The following is a 19,967-nucleotide window of genomic DNA, read 5'->3' as shown; positions in this document are numbered from 1 at the left end:
TACGGAGAAGATGGTTTTTTTTTTCCGGTAACGGAGAAGATGATTGACGTGGGTTGACTACTTAGCATCCACATACGAATAAGTGTACACTACTTATTCATGGACGAAGGGAGTAGACTAGTAACATATGCATGTTACTAATTTAATTTAATCCTTACTATGAGTAATCTTATGCCATCAAGTGACCACACTCTTTATAGACAAATTGACCTGTGAAGACGATGCACCTTCACAAAATTCATTTGTTAAGGAGTATTTTATTTTCGGAATTCACGAGGCAAGACATTTAGTTATGGGAGCCACCCAACTGTACTTTGATTACGTGAGGTACGTAAAAGGGTGTCTACAGTAGCTTTTCGGTGGTTGACGGTCGATTTCGTCACACATATTTATTTATTTATTTTATGATGAGGCAAAGGATACACTCAGGTGCTCCCATGCTCCCATTTTATCTACGAACATTCAAAAGACGTGCCTCTAGAATCCCAATTTTACCCTGATATGGAAACACCAGGACAGATTCCCAATGTGTTTCCCTTCTAAAATACACCATGATTGTTTTCCCTAGAAATACAAAATACAAAGATTGCATATGAAATGAAGAAGAAATTAGACAACTTGAACTTGAAATAGTCACTTATATTTGGTGGCAGGCATCCATGCCCTTTTAATTCACCCGTAATTGATTTACAAGTGTCCAACATCATCAACATCATCTAAAACCAAAACCGCAACAAAGAACATAAATCAAGATGATAGGTAGAGTAGCCGGAACTCCACCACCATCTGTCCAAGAGAAAAGGAAGCCATCAACCTAGCAAAAAATCCATAACTTGTTGTAGGTGATCAGTCTAATTGAGGACTACCAAGTCGTTGTCTGTGAATATCCGGTTGTACGACGAATCCATGTCGTGCACGATGAGCTTCTCAGTGGTAATGCTGGCGCTGGTAGCATTGTTGAACAGGTACACCCTAGCCGCCGCGTAAATGGCCTCCGTCGGGTACGCCCTTGACGTCGCCGTCATCCTCCCGCCCATCACAAAGCTCTGCACGATGGAGTGGTCCACGAGCACCCTAACGGAAAAATCCTCGCCATCGAGCACCGGCACCGTGCTACCCACCACCTCCTTCGCCACATCGGTAGCATGTGTCGACCGCAACTCATCGTGGCAGAAGTGCGTCCGAAGACCGCCGTCGAGGCCCTTGGACACATAAAAGTACACCGCCGTCTGTTCGGTCAGGGCGACGTTGGCGAGGACGAGAATGCCGAAGGGGCCGAGGGCGCCGCGGGTGGCTGCACCACTGGTCATGGTGCAGTTGTAGCCGACGTCGACCTCGTTGAGGGCCTCAATGGCGGAGGCGTTGATGCGGAAGGATGCCTCGATGTCGAGTTGGGAGGTCTGGTGGAGGGGGAGGGAGACGACGGATCCGGCACCGACAGTGATGCCGCTGAGATCGGTGGTGTTGATGCGGAGGGTATCGAGCTCCTCCACCGGCCATTGGATGAGGTTCGTCCGGGTCTTCTCGTCAAGCTCCACCGTTCTCGGAATCGACTGCATGCACAAAACACGATATTAATCCAGTTGGTTCAGTAATTCAATCTGGTTAAGTCTAAGAGTAACCGACCGCTCTACCACTGAGCTACTGAGGAAGAACATGCTTAAAAAAGCCGACTCTCATTCTTTGGCCCAACCAACCGCCGACCGAAAATAAAAAAAGTGTGTCACCTTTTCTCTTTCACGTGCACCGGGGAGAAAGGTTGGCGATAGCAATCCCCTTTGCCTCCCCAGCCGGGGAGCCTCCAGACTTTCTTACTTGGGTGGGACTTCCTCTAGTCTAGCGCTAAAACTTCTACTACCTCCGTTTCAGTTTACAAGTCCTACGCGTATATCTAGGTTATCAATTTGATCACCTTAATATAAACTATATAACACAAAAATTATATTTTTTAAAAATAGAACGTCTAAAGTTTATATTAGTATACTTTTTGTAATATATAACTTGTATTAGGTTAGTCAAATTGACGACTTAAGGGTACGCGCACGTCCTGTAAACTGAGAGAGAGGTAGTACTGGCCATGTATGTTTGCTCGCACCAGGGCTATAGGCTTGTGGGACTGATCACAATTAATTGCAAAAGGCTGCCCGTTATAGCAACATAATAGCTAGTGCTGCGCGTACTGTTGTTACTCGCCCACCATGGATCTACCCCACCTAGCATGTAAAATCAACGGTGCAGCAAATCACGACTTCCGTTTCGAAAAAAAAATCACGACTAACGGTAATAACTGTAAAGTAAAACAGTCACGTCGATGATGGTTACCTGAAGGTTGGCCCACCCCTTGGCGGCGTCGGCGCTCCAGGAGTCGGTCTCGACGACGTACCCCCAGACGATCCGCCGCTGCTTCACGGGGTCGTAGAAGGACTTGGACGCGTCGTACCTGCCATAGTCGTACCGCAGCGCGACGCCGAGTTCCCGCTCGGGGTCGATCGGCGTCCATGTGTTGGCCGCCGCGTCGAACCTCCCGAGGGCGTAATAGTCACGCCGGTCGTCGTCGCTGCTCTCCTTGAGCACGTACAGCACGTCCTCGGCGGTCGAGTTGTACATGTCGCTGGCCTTGCGGCCACCGCCAACGGCGAACATGTCGATGCACTCGTACATGCCGGTGCCGGCTGGACCGCGGTACAGGTACCCCGGTATCATCTCGTAGCTGACGAAGTCCTTGGTCTTGTATGTGAAGACGATGCCGGAGTGGTCGGTGTCGTTCTTGGAGCCAATGATGATGCGCCACGTGTTGTCGGAGTTATCGAACCACGCCGTGGTGGGATCGCGGTAGTCCTTCATGCCGATGCCGGGGGGCGGGAACACGACGGGGTTGGCGGGGTGCTTGACCCACTCGCGGAGGAGGGAGTCGCTCGGGTCGGCGGCCTCCGCGAGGCAGGTCACCTGCGCGAACGTCTCGGTGTTCCCTGTGTAGAGCAGGATGACTCTGCCGTCGGGGAGCACGGTGATGGATCCGGTGAGGACGCCCTCGATGTCGTACCAGTGGTCGGGCACCATGGCGAGCGGTAGGTGGCGCCAGTGGACCATGTCCCGTGACACGGCGTGGCCCCATGAGATGTTGCCCCACCCGGTGCCCCCGGGGTTGTGCTGGTAGAAGAAGTGGTACCATCCACGATAGTACACCGGACCTGCAATGCACGGTGCATTTCAGGAAAATGCTCTTCTAATCCTGAGCTTATATGCATCCGGATAAACAGTAAAAAAATATTTTTTGTGATAAACATCGATGCATGTTTTACATACATGAACTTGAAAAATTCATGACGAAATGATATTTGTGGAGGTCTGGCAAAAAAAAAAATTGATGCTTCAAAATGGTTTGAAAATAGTCTTTTTGAAGTATCAATTTTTTTGCCCTGACCTCCTCAAATGTAATTTCACAATGAAATTTCTTACGGAGGTAAAACATTTATCAATGTTAAAAAAAATCAGAATTTGTTGATTTTTTAAACCTATTTTTACTGTTCATCCTTATGCAATTAGAAACTCAGTCTGAATTTCAGTTAATATATTCCGCACAGGTCACAAAACTTCTGAATAGGAATACTCGGTTGAGAGGGATTCGTTAGGTGGAGGGTAGTAGTACTGACCGTTGGGATCTGGACGGATGGATGTCGCCGGAGAATGCCGCCGCCGGCGAGCAAACAGGAAGCAAAGAAGCAGCGAGGTCAATTTCTGGATCAAACCACGCCGGAGAAAATAAAATGGAGCCTGAACCAGAAAATCTAATCGCACGGAGGAACTCGGTCAGTACGTACCGTTCATGTAGTTCTTCTCGGGCTGGAAATGGAAGCCGGTGCGCTGCCACTGCAGCATGGCGTTGCTCCACGGGAACCCGCCGCTGGCGGAGTATGCCTCGGACGTCTTCTCCAACACGCCGTGGTCCGCCGTAGCCGGTACGGAGGAGGCCACCGCGTCCGGATCCACCCGGCTGGCCCCAAAGGCCGCCGCGGCGACGACGAGCGCCACCACGGCCAGCACGGCGGCCCACGCGCGCCACCTCACGCCGCCGCTGGTCCGCCGGACCTCCTGGCCGTTGGCGTCGGCCAAGGAGGAGGGCAGCGGCTCGTACGCGTGGGGCAACGGCGGCGTGCCGGGGATGAGGATGCCGCGTGACGACTCCATGGCGCCGCCGGGCCGCTCGGCAGGAGAATCCCGTGGAATGGAATTTGGTGCGGTCTCTCTCACCGACGGATGGGTGGTGGCTTCAGTGGGGGAGCGAGGGAGATTTTATACAGTACTTCAGCTATTGTTTTTGTAAGACAAGAGGGAGGTTTAAAGCAGGGGTTTGGGTGTAAAGATGAGATTTTAATGGAAAAGGGATCACATTGGGCCCGCCGGTGGCCTGGTGGCCTGGTGGCTCTTGGGCCCGCCGGTTTTTTCAGATTTTTTTTTATTGGAAACAAGACGACGGCGGGATCACATTGGTTTTAAGTCAAGGAAAGAGACCAAGGAAAAAAACCAACTTTTGTGCCATGTGTTAAAAAGCAAGTTCCATGCTTTTAAATATTCAAATGATGAGTGCCACGCATGTAGCACAAAGCAATCTGGCCCTGATGCTTTTTACAAATAAAGTTGCCATCTGAAAGAAAAAGCAAACCAAAAAAATATATTGAAACTTGCCATCCGAAAAGAAAATTGCCGTGCTTGATCATAAAGTTGCCATCCCAGTGTCAGTAAACTTGCCATCAAAAATATTCGGAGTTGCCATGTGTTCGTACCACACGTGTGTCACTTATCAGCGTCCCAAAAAAGAATGATTTTTTAGAACATTGATTTTCTATTTTATTTTTAGGGCATAAACCTAATGTCTTTTTATGGGATTTGCCAACTCATCTGCCTTTTAGAGATTGCATGTCCCTGAGATTATCGCCGAGTTCGTTAAGAAGGAAACAATGGTTGTTTGTAGAAGGGAGTGTGTAGATGCAAAAGGTGACCACTACCGTATTGTCCTCTCTGTTGGCCCGTCCGAAGATCTGCGGTCGTAGTGCTGGACAATCCTATAGTCAGGGCAATAGGCCACCGCGAGAGAACGGGTGGACGATAGAGCGGGTCTATTTCCTGATTTTGTCGTCGCATAAATTTTTGTTGAAGAGGTTATGGTCAACCACATTGAAATTTTTTCTACGAAGTCTTTCAGTTCTAATTTCATACTCCCCGCATTCCACAATGTAGTGCTCCCGCGCTTCCCGTGATTCAAGTTTAACCGTAAATTTAAATAACAAGGCCGATTGCGACGGCGATAAAAAATTGTATCACTGAATTCATATTGAAAATATGAACACAGTGGTATAATTTTTGCCCCCGCCGCAGTCGGTCTCCGTAGTTAAAGTTACGGTCAAACTGGAATCTCGGAAAGCGCGGGCGCACCACATTATGGGAATGGAGGGAGTACTGTATATCTCAAAACCGAATCATATTTAAATCTCATACCATATATAGCAAAGTATCAATACCAGGCAAACCGTGTAAACTGAACCATATAAAGCGAATGCACAGAGTTTTTTTTTTAAGAAAAGCACACATGTGGTGGGCCGTAGTTACTTTTGGTAGCCATCGATGCATGTCGACGGCCACCAACCGGGATCAAACTGGCGATCTTCAGTGCGTGCGTGCGTGCGTGCTCCGTTCACGCAGCAGCAGCACATATGTTTTTCTATTTTTGACGGGCACAGCAGCACACATGTGGAGCAGCACAGCGCCAAGAGATCCAAACAAAATCGGCAATAATAATGCTGCCACAATACGGCAGAGGAAGCACAGCCATGGAATGGAATCGACGGAGCTCACATGTGGTTCACTCGTCGCATGCTGGCTGACTGGGCTTTCACTCCCTTCGTTTCATAGCTAGGGGAGGCTGCTGCTCCGTCGCTCTCCTCCGACCACACCGTACACGTGTGCGGTCCAGGTGAATCAGACATTGTATTAATCTTGCTTTTATATACTCCATCCGTTCCTAAATGTAAGTCTTTGTAGAGATTCCACTAGATGACTAGATACGGAGTAAAATGAATGAATTCACACTTAAATTGCATCTATATACATCCGTATGTAGTTCATAGTGAAATCTCTATAAAGACCTATATTTAGGAACAGAGGGAGTATAAAGCAACAATCAAAAGTACCCGGTAGAACTATACGAGATAATGAGATAGCCCTCGTACAATGCTGATCCACGATAGCCCGATCACGCACGACGCATACGACCATGCTACCAAAAAAAGCGAGCATGAAGAGACGGAAATAACCGAATAAAACGTCACGCTAAGCTTTGTAACACATAAGCTCCACGACAACGCCTTGAGCGAAGACCAACGTTAAACGTCGCAGCTGCCGTGTCCGCAACGGACAAAGGTTTTTACTCATAACACATACACGGAGAGAAGAACCACAACGACGTCTTCAAAAAGCGAGTGGCATCCACGAGTGCCACCGTCATCTTCGGCAAATCACGAACCTTTCGCTCTGCCGAACCCCTTGTCACCATGAGGTCTCCGGGACAAGTTCGACGAGTTCAGATCTCTAGATCTGAATTGGGGCGTCGCCACTGCCAATGACAGAGAGCACTCGCGAGCCACTCACCTGCCCCCTCTCGTCGCCTACACGACTAAGAGACAAAGCCATTACCGTCGACATGGTGCCAGCAGGACGACCAACCATGTGGACTGCCACCGGAGCCGCTGCCCCAGCATCCATGTCTGAGACACAACCAACTGCCCACAGCATGGTGCACCCACCACGATAATAGGAGTAAAAGGCGTTTCCTTTCACTCGTAGCCCGACATCAGTCGCGGAGTCTGGGTGGACGCCTCCACGCTTGGAGGCGCCCATGCCTGCGTCTCCAACTAATTCTGGTGGACTAGGAGAAACACAGCCCCGTGACTACCAACGACCGTCGCGCAAGTGCTTGGACGATGCCAAGTCCATGGTCTTCGACACCGATCTACCCAACAGAGAAGCGGAGTCCTGACTCCGCACCCACGGGGACTGGGACCTCATCGCCCACGAGCACCACCCGGATCACCCCAACCTCACCTACCCAGGGTGAGGTCCCCGACACGCGTCGGGCCCAGACCTGGTCCACCCAAGCATACAACCCAGGTTAGAGCCACCACCATCGCACATGCCACAGGAATCACATCTGGTACCCGTTGAGCCCCATGCGCCGCTGGATCAAACCCAGGAGAAGATAAGACCACCCACCCCCTATGCCACCTGCAAGCAACTGAGAGCTACCACCGCACCACCTAGACCTCCTCAGCCCCGCACCTATGCAGTCGAACCGCCGCCTACCGCAGCCATGACCGTTGTGACCGCGTCGATGCCTCGAGCGGCCAGCAAGGGACCCCCATAGGCCCGACCACACTAGATCTCGGAAGAGGCCCAACCAAGCCGTCGGCGCCACACACTAGATCCCCGACCAGTCTAGCCCTTCATCCGTGGACAAGCCCCCACGGCGCTGCCACGCAAGCCCGGCCAAGCGTCGCGATCTGGACCAGCACCGCGCCACCGCTTGAATTCGGTGGCCTACGACGCGCGACACAGATTATGGAGGAGAGACAACCCCACGGCACCTACACCGGTCGGGCTTTGCCTGGTGGTGCGCGCCAACGCTGGCCAGGGAAGGAGGCTGGAGGAGAGGGCCTTGGCCCGACGTCTTGAGCTCGTCCCCTCGGTCACTCACGGGAGCGACACGTGAGGAAAGGGGATGGGTGTTCTTTTTTTTCTTTGACAGGGAAACATTTGGATGGGCACATGCTTCCTTTTCCTTTAAAAACTTCCAAGTATGCATATGTAAGTGCAGTTATTTTTAGATATTTGGCATCCAAAAGTTGTTTATCAAGATTTTCGGATGCCAGGCTCCATGGAACCCAACCGGGAGCCAAATTGGCGAACTAGGCACATGGACCCTCAATAGAGTCGCTTGCTACAAACAGTGCGTCGGTTGTGGACGCACAACCCTACGAATGGGACCGTAGATATTAGAACAAATTGGCAGCTCCTGACTCCTTAGCTTACAGTCGTCTGGCATGGCACTCACTCCTTCAAGGGTAACGACAAACTTGCCTTGACAGTTGGCAATGGGAACGATGCAAACATGTCCTCTTTATCGTATTTTTGAAGCTTCCAAACATATTTTCGAGTGTTAAAAAATGTCCCGGGAGGCAAGCCGTCGCACTCGGGCAAAGGGCCCCCGCGATGGAGCCCCTTGATGAAAGCAATGTTTAGTTTGGTACTCGCTCCTCCGAAGTTTACGACACATTAGCCTTGATGGAAAAGGGCGGGAGGGGGTGGGGGGTTGCAAATATGCCCTTTTTATGTTTTTTGAATTCCAAAATGTATAATATACTCGCCATTTTATTTTTTGGAACCTCCAAAGATACTTTTTTGAGTTTTCCAGTACAATGAGAGTGGAATGACACCTTACGGCATCTCCAACGCCGACCCCCTAAACGCCCGCAACCGCCCGGACAAAGTGTCCAAACGCAGTTTGCCATCCACGGAGGCCGTGGCGGCCATGGTCACCGAGGACCTAAAGTTCGCCGAGCAGTAGCAGACGCTGTACGAGGTCGCGTGTAGCGCTTGCGTCGGCTGTAACGCGATCACGGCAGAGGCGGACGTGGGGGTGGTGCAAGTGATCACAGATGAGAACGTGGGCAACTCCGCGTTGTTCGCACCTCCCGTTCGGTTGGCGTCGGGCCGCGACAACCATGAGGCCGCCCCGTCCATGGCGATCGTGTACCTCACCTCATAGATGACGTCTACACGGTGGACTTTGGTAAGGAAGAGTAGGAGGTGGGACACGGACACGTCTCGTGTCCTATGTGGGTCGTGTTCCTTATCGCACTCTTCCCCTCCCCGGTGACTTGCAGCTTCACTTCTCACAGCTCACGACCAATGAGCTCGCCTGACATGGGGAAGACTGGACGTGGAATACGCGGAGAAGATGTAGACTAGGTTTTGCTATGTGAAAAAGAATGCCGTGTCCGCTTTTGTTTAGTGAAACATGTTGAAAATGTCATGAATTTGGTCAGGTTTAAATGAAAATCATCTGGTTAATTTGCATGAAAATATATCCGGTTTGTTCAAATTTTGTTTGGAATGTGGCCGGATGTTTGATGGATAGGGTCGGATGGCAGGCTCCCGTATCACTGTCCGCCAACGTGTCCAATGACGGATACTATAGTCCCCCTTCCCGGTTTGTGCTGCTATCATGGATAGGGTAATAAACGCTACTACTTACTAAATATATGGTTTAAGATGTATAGGCGTGTACACGCATATATAGATCCATGATAGCAGCACAAGTAAAGTATATTCGATCGATGGTCGGCGAAGGATGAGCACGATGACTCGCGTAAATAAACACGTGATAGAGCAAGCGATGTCGCTTCCCCACAGGCCAGTTGATTTGCTTCTCTACTGCATTGGTACGGTAGAGAAGAAGGCAATGCATCTGCATGATTGAGCTGGGGACCCTCCCTGGATGACGGCTCCATGAACGGCAGAGGTCGGTGGGGAGGGGGGAGGAGCCCATGGATGAAACATGAAAGCAACAGCAACGGCGGGGAGGGTAAGGTTGGTGGGGAGGAGGAGGAGCCCATGGATGAAAGCAACATGAATAAATTAGTCTGTAGCTTGACATTCACTAGCATCAAGTGACCACATACTTCTGAAAAAACAAAACCACGAATTGACCTGTGAGGACGATGCCTATGATGTGCGCTGCTGACCTAAACTCGTTTGGCAATTATTTCCTTTTCCCGAATGATCTAGGGCTTTTTTTAGGACTGGCTTAACCAGCGAAGCATGGCAAATGCGAACGTTTTTACGGCAAGTTCTTCCGAACACACATAGCAATTTCTTTAAACACACATGACAAATTCTGGCAAAAAAAGATGGATCTGCTGTGAAAATTGATGTGTTCGCGGTTCGCCTGAAGGAATTCACATACTTGCGACAACATAAATTGTCGTAATTTTTTTTCGTTTTGCCATGGTCCTCCAGCGAACATTCGAGGTATAGCATTACCGTTTATTAGGGAAGCCCCAACCGCACTTTGATTATGTCATGTACGCATAATAGCATCTCGAATAGATGATGCATAATAAGGCATTACACAAGCTAAAGTTAATTAGAACCCCGCTTCGCTCCGTAGGAACGGCTTGGCTAGAACTCAGACCGGCAGCGCCCTTCCAACCACTCATGCTTCCCTCCCCTTGCCACTGTCAGAGGGCGCTGTCGGTAGAGCTGCAGCTTGGGTTGCGCGGCAAGGTGGTCCGGGGCAGCAAGGAAGAGCGCCTCCGTATGTGGGTATAACGGATCTGGTCTCCGGTGGGTGAGGTGGAGCGCGTGGGGTACCTTTTTGGTGTTAATCTTCACTCTGCAATGATAGGTGGGGCCCACTGCTCATGAGGCGAAAAAATAAATGACATCTTCTTTAATAAATACCCCTCCGTTCCTAAATATAGGTCTTTCTAGAGATTCTACTATGGATTACATACAAAGCAAAATGAGTAAATCTACACTCTAAAATACGTCTATATACATCCGTATGTAGTCCGCATTGAAATCTCTAGAAAGACTTATATTTAGAAACAGAGGGAGTACAACATTGTTATCCATATTGTATAGTTAAACTTGAATAGTGTGGTGGCTAAACCAGTTTGAGTCGTGACCATGGGTCGCAGGTTAAAGACGTGGCGCTCCTTTGTTAATTTTAGCTAGCATCTACAAGCAGTATAGTCCTCTTTTCCTCAAATAAAAAGTTAAGAGGAGTTTCTCTGCAAAAAGATGTCATGGTTGCTGGCCTTATCTGCAAATAGGTTATGTGTCACACTCACTGACAAGTGGCCATACACATGGATACGCCCGCATATGTGCTTGTGACCGTATTTGCACGCTTGAGTCAAGTTAAGTGACTGTAATTTCCTATTTTTTTAAAGTTTTAGTACTAAACTGAACATCCAACACAAGTTCTATGACTCCCGGTGATATCTACAATACCTAAATAGTTGATCCCCACTATCTTATTTTTCTTAACATGTAACCTATCCACATCATCACATATGCCCCACATGCCACCTCACCTCCTCTACAGCTAATACTTTTTTTAGTTGATCTACACTCAAGACTTGACTTCTTCCATTCGCTACACATGAGATCCCTTCCATTCACTTCTCCTTCCTAGACCGGCGGGAGCTGAAGAGAACCTTTCTCTAATTGAAACGTCTTCCCTGGAATTGCTCCTCATAAGATGGCCTCCGGGTCTCCCATCTCCCCATCTTTCCCTAAGCTACACAATCTCCACGCTGTGGTAGACGCACTAGAACCCAACCTCCTCTAGGGTTTGGGGCTGCCATCGGGGATAGAACCGGCGGTGAGGCTTGCGGGGCAAAGGTAGGATCACAAGACGATCAATCTGGAGGGCATCAACATCCTCGAGGGAAAGCAAGAGTCGAGCAGCCTAGCAGTAGCAGGTGCTGAGGATATGCATTTGGTTACTCAAAAAGTCTCTTGTCACTCTCGCCCTCCCTTCCTCCCGCGGGCGGCGGCTGGCGAAACCCTAGCCCCAACCAACCCCCTCCCTCCCTCGTCCCCTTCCTCCTCGCCGCCGCCGGTGGCGGCAGGGCCTCTCGCCCCCCTCGGATGCGGTCTTCAGTGCGGGCTACGGCGTGGTCTTGGGGGCGCGGTGCTGGAGTGGGGCGCGGCGGCAAGGCGTGCGCCTATGTCGGAGGCTCGGACTCGCGATGGTGCTACAACGGCTGCGTGGGGTGTGGAGCGCATGTGCACAGACCGGCTTCGTCCTGGCGGCAGATCTGGATCCAGCGGCGCATGCCATGGGCGGTGGCTGGGGTCCGACTTCGGGTTCCTGGCAACTGCGGGGTCCTTCCCCGACGCGGGCGCACGGCGATGCGCCTCGGGAAGCAGTGGTTCCGGCAGCGGCACGCTGCCTCGGGCGGCGCAGCTCCGTTTGGTGAGGAGGCGATGGCACGACCACTTGGCTGCGGGCTGCCGTGGAGGCTAATGACGGCACCCTCCCGGCCTAGATCTGGTCCCTTTGGGGCACCATCTGGGTCTGGCCGGGCCTGGCTCGGCTCCGCCTATGACGGCTCCAGCGGACGGAAGTGTGGCTTGTGCGGGGGTTGCTGAGACGGAGGCGCGCCCATTGCAGCGCGGCGACAGGAGCTTTATGAGCCATTTCGAGCTCGGCCCGGCCCATGTGCCTGTTGTCCTCCTCTTTTTGTGTCCGGTCGGTGACTGCCGATGGCGGTGGAGGTTGTCCCCTCCTGCATGGCTACTGACGCTGCCGCTCCTTGTTCTCGGCTGCTCCCTCTCGGACCCGTCAGTCCCGCTTCGATCTCCATGGCGAGACGACGCTGGTGACTCCAAGAATGTGGTGGCGCATGTTAGTGGGCGGCAAGTGTGGTGTAGCGCGACGGATCGGTCGGGGTTGTAGGTGTGTGGCGGATAGGAGAAATGCATGTCGGCTTGGCCGGCACCGACGCGGCGACGCCCATGGCGCCATCGTTCCTTCATGAAGGCCGTCGGGTATCCCCCTCACCCACGCCCCTCCGCGTACCAAGGGAAACCCTAGGACCAGTTCGGGAGTAGCGTCGTCATTGTCGCGTTCCTTCCTGAAGGTGTTGCTTGGTATGCGGTGGTCCGAAGTGGGAGGAGTGCGGTGGAAATCTCTGGAGGGCGCAGCGGTTGCGGAACACCATCGTCTCCGTCGATCCGACTCTCTCTGTTGTCATTCGTTTCTTTTACTTTCTCTTGTATATCTCTTGGGCGTACTTGTGCTGTTTGCCCTAGCATCAAGGTCTCTGTTGTATCGGATGGTTGCTATATCAATATAGCGGGGCGAAAACCTATTTCGAGAGGGCAAGCAAGAGCTGCAGATTTTGTCCCCAGAAAGTTTATGAATTACTTGCATTTTTACCATACTCCAAAAAAAAAAGCTCAGGAAACAGAATAGCCGCACATACATGAATCCAACATCCAAATTTATTCCTTTTACATTCAACTATAGCTATGCTGATTTTGATGCAATCTTTGGATGTATTTAACAGGAAATTGTTATCATTGAAAGGCTTCTTTGTTTCGAATTTGTATTAACACTACTGTTCCCGGTCTACGCAAGCAAGTATGTACATCATTTGAAAGATATGTTTGCCGGAAATGTTTCTGTTTAATTTTTTTTACATGGTTTATTTCTCCACACTAAAACATTTAACAGCAAAATTATCCTGAGTTACCACAAATGTGTACGCCCAACAATCAGGGAAGGGGATCATGGGAGGCCCACATTCAGCCACCAATGAGGTAATTAAACCATATGTCAGTTGTTTAAGATGTAGGCGTGTACAGACATAGATCCATGATATGCAACCACAAGTAGGAGGATATTCCATGGACCGGGATCGCTGGTCGGTCGGCCACTGGCCACAAGATCTCGGCAACGATCATTCCTTTGATGCAAGAAAACACGAGCTACAGAACAAATGATGGAGAGTAGCCTCTGTTTTCTTAACAGGAGTATAGGACGGACGGACGTACGCCTCCGCCTTGGATGATTGGACGGACACCCCAACAGGCTACCACAGGCATGTGCACAATATTCGATCGATAGGTAGAGCTGTTCAGCCAGCAGCCACACAAATCTCAGTGGTGGCCTTACTTTTGATGCATATATAAACACGCGCTAGAGAACAAGCGATGTTGCAACGTACTACTAATTATGGCTTAATTACATGGAATAATCGACCGTACGCCTCTTTCTTGGATCTTAACTTGCCCCTTGGAGGCCACGACGATACACCCCACATGCTGGTTGCATTTTTGATACAGCTGGGGACTGGGGTAGCATCTTGCCATGCACCCATTGGATCGATGGCATCACGAGAACGGTCAAGTTTGTTTCACGCATTGTCGGCGAGGTAACCTAACACGCATGCTCCCTTCACACACACACACACACACACACACACACACACACACACACACACACACACACACACAAACCCTAACACGCATGCACGCATGCTGGATGGTAGCTGTACGAACGGGTGGCGGAGGACGGTGCATGGCTGTATAGCCTTGGTAATTAAGTAACTCGGGACAAGAGGATGTATGATACGAACATGGATCGATGGATGGATGATGGCTACAGCAACGACAGCGGGAGATTTGTGCCTGCTACTCCGTTGTCGGCACCAGTGCAACTATGCAGCAAGGGAGCATGGCACCGCAAACTCTTTCTTCTGCTTGCTATCACCGACTCGTCCCAATCAAGAGGGCGTCGAAAGGTTTCTCCCTCTGTCCCTCCAGCGAAATAGTATTTCCACACCTTTCACGCGTGTTGTGGAAGTGATTGCTCGCCATTGGCTTTTGTGATGACTGCTAGCTAACATGGGCCAATATGGGTCGACATTTCGGATGTGATTGGCTACTTGCACCGAATTTCAGAGGTTCCGTAGAAAAATGGACCAGACTGAGAAGGGCTCAATTGAGGAGATGCAAGGCAAAATACAACGTTCACATGTTATTTGGTTCCGTGCATATCGGTTGTTTGCAACGTCAATGCAATAGCCCCCGGTGTTTGGTTTCATACATCCATTGTGAGTAGGAGTTAACAACTACAGTTGAACAGAGGATGACGAAGTCATGTACCTAGGGTAGGGTTACGGACCTGTCCAAGGTGTCCTCCCCAAAGACATCTCTTAGAAGAAGCCGTCTTCCAGTCGACCAAGAGGGATTCCACTCGACAGACTAGAAGACACTCGACGAATCTGAAGACACTCGACCATGAAGACTCACTCGACCACCAGGAGTTCAAGATCTACTCTGTATCCAAACGGTCTGTAATTAAGTAGTCTTAATGGTCATGATGACACTTTATGTAGGGCGTTACCAGTAACGCCAGACCTTAATGTACTTTAACCCTCTGCTACGTGGGCTGGCTGGGGTCCTGGCGTCCTCTATATAAGCCACACCCCTCCACTGGTAGAAGGGTTCGCACCCCTGTACCTTTCACACACATAATCCAGTCGACCCCCTCCGGGCTCCGAGACGTAGGGCTGTTACTTCTTCCGAGAAGGGCCTGAACTTGTAAAACACTCGTGTGTACAACTGCTCCATAGCTAGGATCTTGCCTCTCCATACCTACCCCCCATTCTACTGTCAGACTTAGAACCACGACAGTTGGCGCCCATCGTGGGGCAGGTGCCTTAGCGACTTGTTGGAGAAGTTGCAATCTTTTCAATTCCCATCATCATGGTTTCAGGTGGAATTTTGGTTGAGGGCCGCGAGATCCGTCTCGGCGCGCTCACATTCATCGCCGACGACTCTGCCTGGCTGCAGGTGGCCCCGCTCGACGTGGATGCGCTCCCGGTCCGCGGAGCTACGCATTTTCGAGCGTGCGTCCGCGGCGTCCTTCTGCGGCAACCGTCGACTCAGTATCGGCCGGTTTTCGTGTCATCCTCCCTCCCAGCTTCCCGCCGGCGTAAGCGCTCCGGTCGGTCGAGGCTTCAGCGGTGGGTGAGGCACGCAGTGGCTCGCCAGTCGACCACTGCCCAAGTCGCGGCAATCGAGCCCGACGAATCTCTCTACGGCCTGTTCGACCTGTCGACTGGCTCCGCAGAGACTGCATCCGAATGCGACAGCAGTGATCCGGCGGCGGAGGTCCTGATGGTCAATGGACCGCACGTTCCCCCCGGCTTTCCTGGCACCGAGGGAGGCAACGGCGGAGGCGACCCGTCGCACGACCATGAGGAGTACCGCCCCGAGCCCCTCGACTCACAGCAGAGGGAAGAGCTTCGCCGCCGGAACATGGATGCGCTTCATACTCCGATCGTTGGAGAAACCCCTGAGGCTCGCGCCTTAGAGGACGCGCGCTTGGCCAACCTGGCTGAGCGCACTCGACTGGAGAACCTTCAGCGGGCACTCGACGAGCGCGCGCGGCAACGGATTCCAGACTCCAGTCGACGCCAACTCTTTAAACCTCCGACTCAGGTATACCGCACTCCAATCCAGAATTTGGCAGCTGCAACACGTATAGCAGAGTCGATTCAGCCTTCCCAGTCAGAGGCTGGCAGAGGCTTGATGCAGATCAGGGATTTGCTCCGGGCAGCTGGAGATCAGAATTCAGCTGTGTCGCAGTCGCGGAACAGGATTCATAGCAGGTCCGTGGCGGCGAATACTGTCCAGTCAGCTCATAGCCCCAGATCGCCCCCGAGGCGTGAAGGGCGTGGTGACCGACACGATCAGTACAGGAACTATGAGCAGGATGATCACCGAGTCGATCGCAACGATCGACGTCGAGTGCCCACTCCTCCCCGGAGGGGTGGATCATATATGCCTCGACAGCAGGACGACAGACGCCAGTACAGTGGCGGGCGAAGAATTCCAGTCGACCCAGAGAACCAGGCTTTGATGCAAGATCCATCATCGTTCAAGGTCTGGTCGACCGGAACAGAGCCCATAGAGAGGGTAATGACAGAGATGTACCCACCAGCAACCGAGTGCACGTCTCCGGACCAGAGTGTTTTAGCAGAGCCATCAGAGCCACGGTGATTCCTCCCAACTTCAGGTTGGCGACTGGAGTCAGCAAGTTCAACGGTGAGTCCAAGCCCGACACTTGGCTTGAGGACTACCGAGTGGCTGTTCAGATCGGCGGTGGAAATGACGAGGTGGCCATGAAACATTTGCCTCTCATGTTGGAAGGGTCAGCCAGGGCATGGCTGAATCAGTTGACGCCCAGCAGCATCTACACGTGGGAGGACCTCTCCCGAGTGTTTGTCACGACATTCGAAGGAACATGCAAGCGGCCAGCAGGGCTAACAGAGCTGCAGTCTTGTGTGCAGAAGTCGAATGAGACTCTGAGATATTACATCCAGAGGTGGATCACACTGCATCATACAGTAGAAAATGTATCCGACCACCAGGCGGTCTGCGCCTTCAAGGAGGGTGTAAAGTACAGAGAGCTAAGCCTGAAATTCGGTCGAACCGGAGACATGTCTCTGAGTCGAATGATGGAAATAGCCACCAAATATGCCAATGGTGAGGAAGAGGATCGGCTCCGGAGCGGCAAACACAAGTCAGTCGCCCAAGACACCGGAGGTGGAAATTCCAGTCGGAAGCAAAAGCGTAAAGCTGAGCCAGCCGCACCTGGAGAAGCCTTGGCCCTGAACCAAGGAAAATTCAAAGGGAAACCCAAGGGGCCTTGGAACCCCAAGAAGGTAAAAGATAAGGAAGGAAATGACGTGTTGGATTTGCCATGTCACATCCACACCAAGAAGGACGAAGAGGGTAATTTCATCTACCCGAAGCATACCACTCGACAATGTCGACTCCTGATACAGCAGTTCCAAGGGAAGCAGTCCAAGGACAAAGAAAAAGAGTCGGACAAAGTTGAGGACAAGGAGGATAGTGACGGAGAATATCCGCAGGTCAATTCCACCTTGATGATTTTTGCCGATGTTGAAAGCAAAAACCGACTGAAAGTTATAAACCGAGAGGTGAACATGGCTGCTCCGTCAACACCCAATTACCTGAAGTGGTCTTAGACTGCCATTACATTCGACCAATCTGATCACCCCACGCACATAGCCACCCCTGGGAGGCAAGCGTTGGTGGTCGACCCGGTCGTTGAGGGCACTCGACTGACCAAAGTGTTGATGGATGGCGGCAGCAGTTTGAATATACTGTATGCTGAGACGCTGAAAGGGATGGGCATTCCGATGTCCAGGCTGAGCACAAGCAACATGAGTTTTTATGGAGTCATTCTGGTAAGAAGGCCGCGTCACTCGGTCAGATTGCCCTTGATGTAGTTTTTGGTGATTCAAAGAATTTCCGCAAAGAGAAGCTAATGTTTGAGGTCGTGGACTTCCAGAGTGCCTATCATGCAATTTTGGGCAGACCAGCATATGCACGTTTTATGGCTCGACCTTGTTACGTGTACCTCAAACTAAAGATGCCAGGCCCTAAAGGCGTGATCACTGTCACTGGTAACCGCAAGAAGGCAGAAGAGTGCTTCCAGAAGGGCTCGAAGATTGCCGATGCTCAGATGGTGGCAGATGAGTGGCAGGAACACCAAAGGAACGCAGACCCGAGTGATTTGTTGCGAGCCAAGAAGCCTGCCACGGAATCACCGTTTCAGTCGTCCGGTGAGACAAAACCCGTTCATATCCACCTGACCGACCCAAACGCTGCTCCGACTCATATCTCCACAATACTCGACCCCAAATAGGAAGAAGCGCTCATCCAGTTCCTCCATGAGAACTGGGACATCTTCGCATGGAAACCTTCTGACATGCCGGGTGTACCCAGGGGACTGGCTGAGCATCGTCTACGAGTCGACTCGAAGGCAAAACCTGTGAAGGAACATCTGCGACGGTCCGCCGTCCAGAAAAGAAAGGCCATTGGCGAAGAAGTGGCTCGGCTCCTAGCAGCAGAGTTTATCCGAGAGATTTACCACTCCGAGTGGCTCGCCAATGTCGTCATGGTCCCCAAAAAGGACAATTCTCTTCGCATGTGCATCGATTTCAAGCATATCAATCGGGCCTGCCCGAAAGATCATTTTCCTCTTCCCCGCATCGACCAAATAGTCGACTCGACTGCGGGATGTGAGCGACTTTCTTTCTTGGACGCTTATTCCGGGTACCATCAGATCCGTCTGTTTGGACCCGATGAGATCAAAACGGCTTTCATCACCCCATTCGGGTGCTTCTGTTATGTCACCATGCCATTCGGCCTCAAGAATGCCGGAGCCACGTTCATGAGGATGATTCAGAAGTGTTTGCTCACTCAAATCAGTCGGAATGTGGAAGCATACATGGATGACATTGTGGTCAAGTCACGGAAAGGTTCCGACCTGCTGACTGACCTAGCTGAAACATTTGCCAACCTCAGGAGGTATGATATCAAGCTTAATCCATCAAAATGCACATTCGGAGTTCCTGGCGGAAAGTTACTCGGTTTTCTCGTTTCCGAACGGGGAATCGATGCTAACCCAGAAAAAGTTGGCACTATACTCCGAATGAAACGCCCCGTGCGTGTGCACGATGTCCAGAAACTTACTGGATGCTTGGCCGCATTAAGTCGATTCATCTCTCGCCTCGGTGAAAAGGCATTGCCTCTTTACCGACTGATGAAGAAGTCAGACAAGTTCGAGTGGACTCCAGAAGCTGATGCAGCGTTTGCAGAGTTAAAAACCCTGCTTTCCACCCAGCCGGTGCTTGCTGCCCCAATCAGCAAAGAGCCTTTGCTGCTTTACATTGCAGCCACAGGACAAGTCGTCAGTACTGTACTTACGGTCGAGCGGGAAGAGGAAGGAAAAGCCTTCAAAGTTCAGCGCCCAGTATATTACATTTCCGAAGTCCTGACCCCGTCCAAGCAACGATACCCTCATTATCAGAAGCTTGTATATGGGATTTACATGACCACGAAGAAAGTTGCCCACTACTTCTCTGACCATGTTATCACAGTCGTCACCGACGCCCCCTTATCAGAGATTCTGCACAACAGAGACGCAACTGGTCGAGTGGCAAAATGGGCGATTGAACTTCTTCCCCTTGATATCAGATTTGAGGCAAAGAAAGCTATCAAGTCCCAAGCAATAGCAGATTTCCTCGCCGAGTGGACTGAACAGCAGTTACCGACCCAAGTTCACTCGGAGCACTGGACTATGTTCTTCGATGGCTCCAAAATGCTGAATGGTTCCGGTGCCGGAGTGGTCTTGGTTTCCCCCCGAGGAGATAAGCTCAGATATGTACTCCAGATTCACTTTGATTCCTCCAACAATGAAGCAGAATACGAAGCACTCTTGTACGGGTTGCGTATGGCCATTTCACTCGGCGTCCGTCGCCTCATGGTCTACGGCGACTCGGACTTAGTGGTCAACC

General features: G+C 51.2%; 1 protein-coding gene across 1 annotated transcript; it reads right to left on the bottom strand.

Moving 5' to 3' along the window:
- Positions 1-618: 618 nt before the first annotated feature.
- On the bottom strand, positions 619-4,309 carry LOC123088588 (sucrose:sucrose 1-fructosyltransferase). Its single transcript, XM_044510807.1, has 4 exons — positions 3,822-4,309; positions 3,654-3,662; positions 2,323-3,191; positions 619-1,553 (listed from the first exon to the last, which is right to left on the bottom strand). Exons 1-4 carry the CDS (start codon positions 4,186-4,188, stop codon positions 852-854), a joined length of 1,947 nt encoding a protein of 648 aa, XP_044366742.1. The 5' UTR covers positions 4,189-4,309; the 3' UTR covers positions 619-851.
- Positions 4,310-19,967: the final 15,658 nt, after the last annotated feature.

The sequence above is a fragment of the Triticum aestivum genome, chromosome 4A (genome assembly GCF_018294505.1).
Source record: "Triticum aestivum cultivar Chinese Spring chromosome 4A, IWGSC CS RefSeq v2.1, whole genome shotgun sequence".
In the NCBI taxonomy this organism is placed as follows: domain Eukaryota; kingdom Viridiplantae; phylum Streptophyta; class Magnoliopsida; order Poales; family Poaceae; genus Triticum; species Triticum aestivum.
The sequence above is the reverse complement of the archived record's forward strand: the minus strand, read 5'-3'. Positions and strand labels throughout refer to the sequence as shown.

What these genes read in the sequence shown, in the direction of transcription:
- LOC123088588 (XM_044510807.1), bottom strand. Translation starts at nt 4,188, where the DNA reads ATGGAGTCGTCACGCGGCATCCTCATCCCCGGCACGCCGCCGTTGCCC. An exon ending in AGGGGTGGGCCAACCTTCAG is followed by an intron (nt 1,554 to 2,322) that starts GTAACCATCATC and finishes TTGTGCATGCAG; the next exon opens with TCGATTCCGAGAACGGTGGA.